Below are 12,077 nucleotides of genomic sequence, written 5' to 3' on the forward strand. Positions count from 1 at the left end.
GTTCGAATAACTTCACACCACTTTTCAAATAAGGCTTCATATAGCTGTGCATACCCTCACATCTCTGAGTGCTTCGCATACGCGCAAAAAAATGCCCACTAACAAATGCCTCGGCCCATAAGTGCCGCTTTTCATACATCATATTAACCCAATCTTTGTTGTGGAGCATATGTCTGTTAACCATGGCCGTCCAACGTCTTTCAAAACCATATGGAGTTACTTCTTCCCACATACAACGACGAAATTCAGACAATGCTTGGTTATTGCGCAAGTGGTTCCGGGCATTCTTTGATACATGCCATGTACACAAACGATGAGGACAACCAAGAAGTACTGCTTCAATAGCCCTTCGCATTGCTTGATCCCCATCAGTCAAGATAGCAATCGGTTTTTGGTTATTCATGGACAATATGAAGGTTTCTAAAAGCCAAATGTAACTCTCAATCGTTTCATCTATTAGTAACCCAAAACCAAAAACTGTGGTCGATAAATGATTGTTTGAACCAACAAACAACACTAATGGTTTCCCATAGGGATTGGTTTTGTAAGTACTATCAAAAACCAATACATCTCCAAAACTAGTATAATCATGCAAGCAATTAGAGTCTCTCCAAAACATATTCGCCAATCTGTTATCCTCATCTATACTAAACTTGCAGTAGAAATGTGAGTCAGTAGCAACTTTACCTCTCATATATGCAAGCGCAGCTTCTGCATCACTTTCTAGTAAAATTTCTCGGCGTTTCGAGTCCAACTTGTTGTACAGGTCCTTAATGGTAAACCCAACTTGCTGGAAACCCCTTGATCTATTAACAATGTACTCATATGTATGACAAGGCTTAACAGACACTCTTTGCATGGATGTGGCAAGGGCTACATGTGAATCTTGAACTGATATGTGTGGTGTAAGAAGACACCTCTCGTGTGCTTGTGCAAGAGGATGTGTGTGGTGGGTTATGAAACCAACAACAACATATGCATCAATATTGTTGAAGTACCTCACTTTGAACAAGCATGGACAATTGAATCTTGTCTCTTTCTTTTGCCTGTGAACCCTTTTCTTGTTTGTCATGCGCTCGACATCTCTTTGTCCCTGAGCAGAACAAACCAACCTCAACGAAGTGATTTTCCCTGGTGTGATTGTACTAAGTCTCTTGTAGTTCTGTCTAACACCAAAACCCATGACCTTTGCATAAGCGTAGTAAAAAGACTCGGCTTCCTCCATAGTCTTAAATTTCTGCCCTTTAATGTCTTCTGTAGACAACTTATCATACTGAATTCCCTTATATTCCATCTCATTACCATCACTTTGTTTAAAAGCTGAAGGTTCGCGCGGTCCATCCATGCCTGTAAAAGAAAATGAAAAAAAAATATATTAAGCCCCTTTAAAGCTTAATAAGACACTAGCATAGACTAAGCATTGAGTAGACTCTCGTACTAAAAGCTGCATAAATGAACGGAGTTGATGCATGCCATGCATCAACTCACCCTAGAATTTTCCGTAAAAGAAAATGAAAACAAAAACAAAAATATATTAAGCCCCTTTAAAGCTTAATAACACACTAGCACACAGACAACATAAACATGCAATATTCAAGTCTAGCTAACCATACATGTCCTTAGCTTCATAAATTCTAATATTCTTCGTTCCAAATTTTCTCCTATAACACTAATTTCCGGTCAAAGATTTGTTTTTCAGCCTTAATATTTTTAAGCTGAGGATTTTGGCCGCTCCTTGCGTTTCTTTGTGATTTTAGATGAATTATTCACGATGAACTATATAATTATTTGCACCCCAAACTAGAGATAACTGAAAAAACACAATTAATACATTGAAAAAACATCTAATTACCTCCTTATCTCTCTTGACTTTGATACCTTGAGCCTCTAAGTCCTCCGCTTGGACTTTTCTAAATCAAATATGCAGAAGATCAACTATGTTAGCTTATATGAGTAGTATGGTATTAACAAACAAAACATATAGTTAATATATACAATCTTAGATAAACACAGTACGTAACGGAGATTGGAATCATTATTATATCCAACGGTCAACAATATTCAAAATAATTGATGCATGCTATGCATCAACTCACCCTAGAATTTTCCGAAGAATAAAACACATCAAGCTATTTCTTGCATTTAATCACAGACACAATAGGTTAATTCTTTCCTCGACTACAGGTAAGACTTATCCCAATCCTTATTTTCATTTTTTTATTTAGTTCTTGTTGATATTTCTTTCTGAACTTTCTTGAGTTTTAAGCAAAATTAGTTTGAAGTGTCGAAGCACAAGCTGATGAGAAAATCATACTATTGTACCATGCATGCCACATGAGTTATGGTGATATAAGCTAAATGCTATCGACAAGCACGAATACAGCCTCAAACTTTTAAGGTCATATGAAACATGCATATGAACAATTCACACACAGCAGAGATATATCTATATTATGCAAAGAAGAAAAAAAAAAAAGTAACAGGTCATGTACCTTAGACTAGAAATGTGATAACATCCTGTGCAGTTAAGGATCTTTGTTCTCATCAAACTTCATATGTTTCAAATCTAGGTGCATCTGCATAACGAAGTCATGGGATTGAAGAACCAACATGGAGCAACTTATAGTCTTGAGAAGCACCTAATCTTAACAAACATAAATGGGATCAGACATTCAGATACTTATTTCCTTCATGAACTTACTGAAATCATATGGGATTTGCCATCTACACACAGCTAAAAGTGGTGGTAAATAGACAGTCTCTGTAGTCTGTACATAAGTTTAAGTAAATTTCAAAAATCCATTTCAGATAAATGAGATAATTACAATGCTGAAAACATTGGGGATAGCTATTGGACAAAAACACCAGATAATTACAATTTTGGAAGCTTGACTATTGTTAAGCCTTCATTTCTGTAAGGATCTCTCTCTCTTTGCACCCAAGAAAAAAAAAAAAAAAAAGGAAGAAGAAGGATACATACTTAATACGCATGTATGATACGGAGCATATAATTAAACTCTTAACTCTGAATAATCATACAGCAAAATGAGCAAACTTGATCAATACCCTTTTCTCTTTACTATTCTCTGTTCTTCAATTCATTTAATTAAAATGCAACGCAATGCTGCAAACAAATTTTATTGTATTGATTCCCCATAGAAAACACAAACACAGAAGCCTAATCAACTTGCAGTTATTCGATGAGCTACATGGTCAAATAAAATTACCAACAAGAAAAGAAATAAAATCAAGAGCATATATACCTGCAAAAAAGGCCTTCCAACTCTTTTCGGCTCGTTCTTCGGGCTCTGTCCTTCGTCCAAACGTGTTTGCCTCGTCTCCAATAGAAAACCTAACCCTGAAAAAAAGAAGAAGAAGAAACTCAAATTCCAGTCATGAATGTAATGACTCGGTAGAAGACCAACCTCTTTCTCCTTCCTCTCCTCTTCTCTTCCTTCACTTTAGGTTTTATCTTAGCAAATCGGTGCAAATTGGTAGAGGAATGAAACGGAACGGAATAGACTTCTTCATCGATCTGTTTCTAATAAGTTAGGGTTTTCTAAATTCTGTTTTTGATTATATTTTTGATATATAAGTTATAAAATTATAAAATTACATGCTACCTGGTAAACAAGTTACCAATATTGAATAATCTAAGCCGTTAGATATATTCAAAATTTTATTATATCCAACGGTCAAGAATATTTAAAAGAGTTGATGCATAGCATGCATCAACTCACCCTAGAATTTTCCAAATGTTATTGGGGTCAGTAATTAAATATTATGAGTCTATAACATGTATACCAGGTGTCAGCAATCATAACCAGAGATTATTAAGGGTCAATAATTTATTATTAGAGGTTAATAACATGTTTATATTTTTGATATTTTTACCTTATTTACTAGCCTGATTATAATAAGAATTTTACCGTCTCCGTCATTGAGTAAATAGTTTAATTGGTCCCTAGAGGGGTTTCGGGGACGATTATGTGCGGAGGATTATTCGTATGAGGAAAATACGACGACGGTAAAAATGGTAAATTTTAGCTAGTAAAAGGTAATTTTTATTCGGGTATTATTTTTTCGGGGTGTTTTTATTTTTGGAAGATTGGGTTAAGTGTTGTGGACCGGTTTGGGGTGAGGCCCAAAACCCTTTTTCTCTTCTCCCTCTCTCCCGATTCTCTCTCCTCCCACCCGATTTTCTCCTCTCTCCACCCGGAAATTTCACCACCGCCGTCCGGCCACCACCGACCGCCAGACTGGTCCCGTTCGGACCCTTGCCTCTTCCTCTCTCATCCTGGACCGGTGCACGCGCCCGGAACGCCGCCGTGAAGGAGCGGTCAACCCCGAAAGGTTCGACTGCCGGAAAGGGTCCTTCGCCGGAGCTCCGTCTTCCGGCCACCATAGGTCGTGATTTTTAGCTCAACTTGTAGCCCTCATCTAGGTGAGTAATCCCTCAAAAGGTTTCGGCTAAATTCGATTTCGTTAGGGAGGTTTGTTTAATTGAAAGTTTTAGGGATTTATGGTTGTTTGTGTTCGATCGACATGGTTAGGCTTAGAATTGGAGTTTGTGGTAGTTAGGAATGTTGTAGAGGAGGTTGAGAGGAAGATGCTGCCAATTTTTGGTGAGCATAGGAGGTCGCCGGAAAACGGCTGCCGGCGGAGCCGCCGCCGGTTAGGAGATTTTTAGGGTTTTAAATGTGGAATATTAAGAGGAGTATATTGGTGTGATTTATGGAATTTTTGGATGAGATTTGGATAGGTTTGTGAATTTCCGAAGTTTGGTATTTTTTTGCGGTTAATTAATGTAGAATCCGGCCGTAGGATTTAAGTCGTATTTTGGGGAGGTTGTATTTACGATTGTTGAGTATGATATTTAAGTTCGGATCGTTCCGATGTAAGAATATCGAAGTTAGGCAATGATGAGCGTAATTATGGCTCTCGGGTAATTTTGCCTATTTTGATTAAATATTGGATTATTGGTTGAGAAATTAATATTATATTTGGAACAGGACGTGAGGAGGCTCGAGCAGACGAGACCCCAGATCGACATCAGGCTTAGGCCTAATTTGTGAGTGGACTTTTATTTGAAATAATATGCATGCTATGGTTCATGATTGAACATTTCCTTTTGTTGGAGTTTTGACGTCAATTAATTTTGACGCTTTTATTTCTCTGAGAGAGTTACCGAAAATGAGATTTTCGGTGAATATAAATATGTATATATGAGAGAGTATGTATAGAAAATGCTAGCTAGCCATATGTGTCTGTCCACCTTAATGGCGTAGCATATAGCCGCATTATGGTGTGACGTGAGCGTAGTAGCCATATTTGAGTGTTTAATTCATATAGGGGGTATGGACACATATTTATACACCCGTCTGTCCACCTTAATGGCGTAGTGTAGCACCGCATTAAGGCGTGACGTGAGCGTTGGACGCGAGCGCAGTAGCCCTATATAGACCCATGAATTTATATAGGGAGTATGGACGAGTGTAAATACATCCATAAATTATAGAGTCTGAGAGGCTCGATATTTTATGGGATAAAAGTTTTATCGCTTGCGGCATGCATTCGATTTTTCCTTAGAAATTAATTTGGGGAAACATAAATATTTTATTTATTATTTTATTTTTGTCCACTCACTCTAACGTTATTAAATGTTTTCCCCTGGGCCCTTTGTTTTAAATTGCCCAGTCTGCAGAGTTCGGGTTGGATCTAGTAGGAGACGAGGCATAGTCACCCGCATTTCTGCCAGTTTTCGCCAGTAGGTTACCTGTTCAACCTACTCGTGTTTTCTTGCTTCCGCTTGTGTTTAGTAGCTCTGAATACTTTGGGATTATTGTATATTATGTGAGGTTCGGAAGTGTTGAATTAAGAGTGTAATATGAAATTTTCGAGTTAGGGTTGTCCATCTGCAAGGGAGATTTTCTTTTTCTTTCAGTAAATTTTCCTTGGAGGTGGTCCCCGCACGACTTACTCTGAGTTTTAGGGTGAAATTCGGGGTGGGTCGTGTCAGCTCTTCTTTTCCCACTTCTTGTTTTTGCCTTTCCAATTCTTCTTAGGCGCATTGCTTTTGCCTTGAGAAGAACTAGCTTGTCCAGAATTCTTTGAACTAAGGCTGAGCGTCTGGAAAGCACTCTCCATTTCATTTTCAGCACTCTTATTCAACCTTTGATCATAGGCTTTTAAACAACCAATGACTTTTTGAACCCTTAAGGTTTCAATGTCTTTTGTCAGATCAATAACAGAAACTACGGCATCGAACTTCTCCGATAAGCTAATAAGAATTTTCTGCACTACTCTCTTATCTTCAAAAGGTTCTCCATAAGTTTTCATTTGGTTCACTATATTTGTCAGCCTAGTGAGATAATCATCAAGAGCTTCACCATCTTTCATTCTAGTGTATTCAAAATCTCTACGTAAAGACTGAACTTTTACAGCTCTAACTTCTTTAGTACCTCTGTATTCTTCAGCTAGAACATCCCACGCAGATTTTGAAGACTCCTCATTTGCAATATTAGCTGGATTATTGCAAGAGCTTTAGCATCCTTCTTCATGTTTGATTTCAGCTCCACCTTCTGAGCATCTGTCAAACCTTTCGTACTTGCTGGATTATCAAAGCCATCTTCAACCAAGTACCAAATATCATAAGATTTGAGTACTGTCTTCATCTTGATGCTCCAGAAGTCGTAATTGTCTCCAACAAATATTGGAGCTCGAAGATCACCACTTGAGCTTGAGCTTGCCATGGTTGTATCTCCTCTTCTTTCAGAAATTACAGCACCCAGCTTAGCCTTGATCAGACTAAGCTCTGATACCAGATGTTGGGGTAGAGCTGTAACTCACCTCCTCTGATCCAAGCTTGCTGCACTCTTATACAACTGCTCTTCACTCTTCAATAAGGTACGTTGCCTTGATCTTGATCTCCTGCACTCAATCACACACACACCACTATATATTTGATACAGAGATGATAGTAGAATCAAATAGATACAAAGAGATTTGATGAAATGGGCTGGAGCTGTTACTCTCAGTCCTCTTCTTTCATATATTTTCTGATGTTGTTTTTTTGTAATGCAAAGATAGCAGATCTGATACTGTTATATCAGTTCACGGTATATGTCTTCTTAGACACACTACCTTGTACACAAAAGTCAAATATTAACTAAAGCTTATTTTAACTAGAGTTAACCAAACTAGCATAAGGTTAAGAAAGTAACTAAGCATTAACTTTAACATATACAACAATATACTTTACAGACCTAATACAGTCGAGGAACTGACCGTGGCTTTCTACCATTGTGCTGTCACATTTTTCGTGATTTTCAGTTAAATAGTTCATGCCACATTTTGGCACAACAAAACAAAGCTGATAATCAAACAAAACCTTGTGATATCCTTCATGTGATCTTGTCATAATAGCGGTGTGCAATGTGCATCTCATTCATGCTGTCTTTCGATCTGATGAAATCAATATGGTTGCTGCATGCACATGATCGTCAAGACTAGTCCACAATTTCCTCCATATATATGAGCAACAGGTAGCTAGATTCAGTACAGGTTTAAGACCTTGCTACAGGTAGCTAGCTAGATTAAGTATAAGTTAAAGAGCTATAAGGACCAACCATGTCTAACATTAACAAGTGTAATTCTGGGTTTGACATAGCACTCACTCTAAACATTAACGAGTACGCAAGATAAAAGAGGAGGAGGAGGAATTACCAACAGAAGGATTGACTTAGACCACCACAAAGCCACCAGTCAAGATAGTTCTACCGACACCCGAGTAATGACAATCGTATTCAAAGGTGCGAGTGGCCACGATCTCACATGAGATATATTTTGGACCCAACCCTTCATACTCAATCACTACGATAACAACACGCACCCTCCCGGTAGGCGCTCGCCCAGGAGCCCAGGAGAAATTTTTCGATGCAACCGTAGCACCACATGCCATAGTACAGTGGTCCTACCCCCCAATAACAAGCTTACACGTGGTCCTTTTTAAATATGTCAGACAAGACTTAATAAATAATGTATACAACCACAGGAAAAGAAAAACATCAGTCTCCCGTTAACTATTGTGACTCCCGTTGTCAGTTTACTACAGTTTGCAACAAAGACTGACTTCTTCTCTCTCCCATAGCACGTGAATATGGCCGACAATGATGATGATAAAGGTGAAATTCATCTTTTCTTCTTTTCTTCTTTTCTTCTTTCTTTGAAAGGAGCCTGCAATTATATTGATAAAGGTATTCATCTCTTCTTCTCTTCTTCTTTCATTGATAAAATTTTGATCAATGACAATGAAAGCTAGTGAATTGCATGGACTATAAATCTATAATGGGCACCAACTAGCTCATAAGGATTCGCCGCTAGTTGTCTTCAAGCAGAAGTTTGAGGTACTTATGCAGGATGGGGCTTCATGAATATAATTGCAGGCTCCTTTCAAAAGGAGAAACAAAACCATGCCTTTGTTGTTTCTCTTTTTGAAACAAAGTAATATCTGTTAAAAAGAAGAAAAGATGGAGATCAGCTTTGACCACAAAAGAGGAAAGGTGAAACAAAGTATAAACCAGAACTATTGGAGAGAGAAGAAGACAAAGAAAGAAGAAAAGAAGAAGAGATGAATACCTTTATCATCATCATTGTCGGCCATATTCACGTGCTATTGGAGAAAGAAGAAGTCAGTCTTTGTAGCAAACGGTAGTAAACTGACAACGGGAGTCACGATATAGTTAACGGGAGATTGATGTTTTTTTTTTTTTTTCTGTGGTTGTATACATTGTTTATTAAGTCTTGTTTGACATATTAAAAAAGACCACGTGTGAGCTTGTTATTGAGGCGTAAGACCACTGTACTATGACAGGTGGTGCTACGGTTGCATCGAAAAATTTCTCCCCGCCCAGAGTATATGGTCCCACACATAACAAAGGCAACCTTATTTTAATCTCCAAGATCAACAAATGTGGACGACAGTCGAGCAGCATTTTTAATCAAGTTACGGACCAAGTGAGGGTCCCCCAAACAGACTTCATGAGGGATGCTTATATCGCCGGTATCATCATCCTCTGCTAATCGAGAGACATATATCAGGCACTCATGACGAAAGGAGAACATGACCTTATCATGTGTACCATTCAAGTCCAAGACTAAAGCCCTGCCATCGAAGGGAAAAGGCTCACCATTGAACAAGGAAGGCATCACTCTCCATTTCTTTTCCTTCTCATTTACGTCAAAGCAAATAATGGGAACGTGAGGGGCTAGAGACAGTAATGCCGGGTTCGAGATTAAGATCTTGGATCCAACAACAGCACAAGCAAATCTATTAAGACTCATATAGTTTACAAGAAAACTGCAATTGTCATGTCCCTGCAAGGAAACTTGAGGATCCGGCAGAACCAACCATTCACGAGAACTGCTATTGTACACCTCGAAAGTGCTGTCATGAGGACCACCTTTAAGACAATAGAGATTTCCGTTCACCTCAAAGATCAAGGAACCTAGTTGCACCCTCGGGAAACTCCAATCAAGCTTTTGCCAAAATGTAGTCTCCGGATCAAAACTCCAGACCTGTCCACTAGGCGTAAGGGGAGGCCGCCACTATGGTGTTTCCCTATCTGGTTGGCGAACCAAGCCGCCAGCGAAGATGATTTGGGAGCCGTAGGAACAGCAAATCATACCAAATGGCATATTCGTCTCTTTGGCGCCGCAGCTTTCACGGACTTTTTCCCCGGTGTGGAGCCAAGCCCGGTGGCGCCACTGAGATTCCAGTTTTATTTTGGGGGCGCAATGCTTGCACTTGGTTATTTCGCAAGTTTCGATGCTAAAGTGACAAGAGCATTGCAATAACTCTAACAGTTTGATGGTGCGGATGACGTAACCTCCTCTTTGAAAATTGAATTCTTCGAAACATAGATACAGCTCCTTCTCATTCTTCATTGAGGAAACCCTTTCCAGATCTCCCTTAGGAACTTGGGTGAGCTGCTGGTCATTAACATATCCAGCACCACAACCACCATTCGACTGCATCGGGTCTGGAGGTTGGTTCTGAATCAACAAAGAAAAGGCTTTTAACATGCATCAACGAAAAAAAGCTAAGGAGGATAAAATGTCTGAATAAACAACCTGTTGGATTGTAAGACTAGGGCCGACATATCCTTGTTGATACATGTTAGGATGAGTAAGAGGCATGTCCGTAAACTTCAAACGCTTGTCAACATCGGTTTCCGTATAGTCAGCAGGACTTAAATCCTTCGACTTTGAATGATCTAGCTGGTTTTCTGTGTAATTTGGAAAAGCCTCCCCTGAAACTCCACGAGTATTTGGGTAGGCAGCTGCACAAGATGAGAGCACGTAAGTACTGGTGTAGGCACGTAATAAGATTACATACGCACATACTCGGAAGCACATGCACACACTAGAACACTCGACATAGTTTTCAGAAACACGTACATCAAGCATCCCAACTCAAACAATTATAACGTCATAGCTTTCCAAATCCTACAGTTCAATATTCATGTCTAGAATACGTACATACATTGCGGGTAAGCTCGCTTTGTAGTAACAACAGAGGGTATGGAGTCCATGTAGTGCGTAATCAATGCCTTGGCATCCATTTCATTACCATCCTCGTAATAACCAAAGAAAGAGCAACTCTCGTAAGTATAATCCCAGCGCCACCTTGTACCGGAACCATCAGTGTCCCAGCTCAGACAGAATCTCTCATAATTGAAGTTGGGCATCCGCTCACCATGGTACGAATCCAAGACAAACTCAGCATCGCCGTGAGAAGCAAACTCCACAAAACCATAATCTAGCGGCAATCCTGTTCGCCGATTGTGCAAAACCGTTGCAGCCACAACCTACAATCACCCAAAGGTTTAATTGTTGCTCAAAAGCTAGCCCTAAATAAAAATAGAGATACCTTTGCGTTGTCACAGAAGCAGTTGAAGAGATAGGTCTCATCCATCATCGGCGCCAGCCCGTCGACCCGTATGGAGCGAATCTCATCGGCTGTCGTCTCAAGTTGCTGCATGGTGGCTCAAGAAGATCTCCGATTAGGGTTTTTGGTTGTTCACAGATAAAATCTAATTATTAGGTATCAAGTTGCTGCATGGTGGCTCAAGAAGAGGGTTAATTTTTGGTGGTTCACAGATAAATCTAACTTGTCTTGGGTTGGGCCCGAGCCCAATTCCAGAATGGCCCTGACTTAGACCTATTCTTAACCGTGGATTAATCTTAAAAAATACAATGCAGAACTGTATCAATACAAATATAAATCAAATGAAAAAAAAGGGTATGATTTATTGGTATTGTATTTTTCATATTGTTAGTTTGTGTTTCAAGCTGCTTAATGGTGTTAAAGCTTAATATTTGGCTGCAGCAAAGTGATGGCCTTATATGTTTAGGTAAAAGGAGAGTAGCAAGAATCAAATTAAAGAGCATGTGATGTAAAATTGTAAACTAGTTCATTACAAAATAAGATAAACAAAATGATACACTATGCATGCAGAGACAAGTTGTATAAAAAGATATCTTGAACTAATGTGTATGATTTCTATGATGCTCTCATGAGACACTGCCCTCCTTAAACCGGGGAGTCCTTAATTTGAAGCTGTTTACGGCGGCGCCATGCTGCTTGCAAAGCCTGAGCTGCCTTCGGTTTGCGTAATTGCTCCATACCAGAGCTGGGGAAAAAGCCACCAGAACTTGGAGACTACATTCTTCAAGTCATTGGCCCTAAGAGCAAACACTTCAACTTTTTGTGTGCGCTTGGACTGTTTTTAGTTGAGAATGGAAGGTTGGATAGGCTAGGATTGGGAGTCTTGAGCACCCAGTCAAGAAGTTCTTGGCCATAGAAGTCACCTTTTTCAAGACAATCAGCACCTTCTCTGCCTGCGGTGGTGTAAGTCAATACCTTGCCGCGAGTGATGAACAACATCTCATCAAGAGGGTCACCTTTCCGTAGTATGAAGCTGTGCTCTATATAAAGCACTGGCTTGAGATGATCACATATTGCCTCAAGCAAACGTTTATCCATGTTTGAAGCATTGGAACCTGTGGATGATCAT

The 12,077-nt window shown here is 39.4% G+C and overlaps 3 protein-coding genes across 3 annotated transcripts in view; all 3 read right to left on the bottom strand.

Moving 5' to 3' along the window:
* LOC101295964 (protein FAR1-RELATED SEQUENCE 5-like) overlaps positions 1–1,345 on the bottom strand; it is a 9,355-nt gene extending 8,010 nt beyond the window's left edge. Inside the window, exon 1 of the mRNA XM_004309102.1 lies at positions 55–1,345. Coding sequence (XP_004309150.1) covers positions 55–1,345 — 1,291 coding nt within the window. The remainder of the gene's footprint in view (positions 1–54) is intronic.
* A 7,604-nt stretch (positions 1,346–8,949) lies between these two features.
* Positions 8,950–11,076, bottom strand: LOC101296249. The gene is made up of 6 exons (XM_004309103.1): positions 10,931–11,076; positions 10,544–10,868; positions 10,132–10,340; positions 9,926–10,053; positions 9,687–9,829; positions 8,950–9,461 (listed from the first exon to the last, which is right to left on the bottom strand). Exons 1-6 carry the CDS (start codon positions 11,039–11,041, stop codon positions 8,950–8,952), a joined length of 1,428 nt encoding a protein of 475 aa, XP_004309151.1. The 5' UTR covers positions 11,042–11,076.
* Positions 11,077–11,731: 655 nt separating this feature from the next.
* Positions 11,732–12,077, bottom strand: part of LOC101296533 (cyclic nucleotide-gated ion channel 1-like) — a 14,861-nt gene continuing 14,515 nt past the window's right edge. Inside the window, exon 11 of the mRNA XM_004309104.1 lies at positions 11,732–12,063. Coding sequence (XP_004309152.1) covers positions 11,732–12,063 — 332 coding nt within the window. The remainder of the gene's footprint in view (positions 12,064–12,077) is intronic.

The sequence above is a fragment of the Fragaria vesca genome, linkage group LG7 (genome assembly GCF_000184155.1).
Source record: "Fragaria vesca subsp. vesca linkage group LG7, FraVesHawaii_1.0, whole genome shotgun sequence".
NCBI lineage: Eukaryota > Viridiplantae > Streptophyta > Magnoliopsida > Rosales > Rosaceae > Fragaria > Fragaria vesca.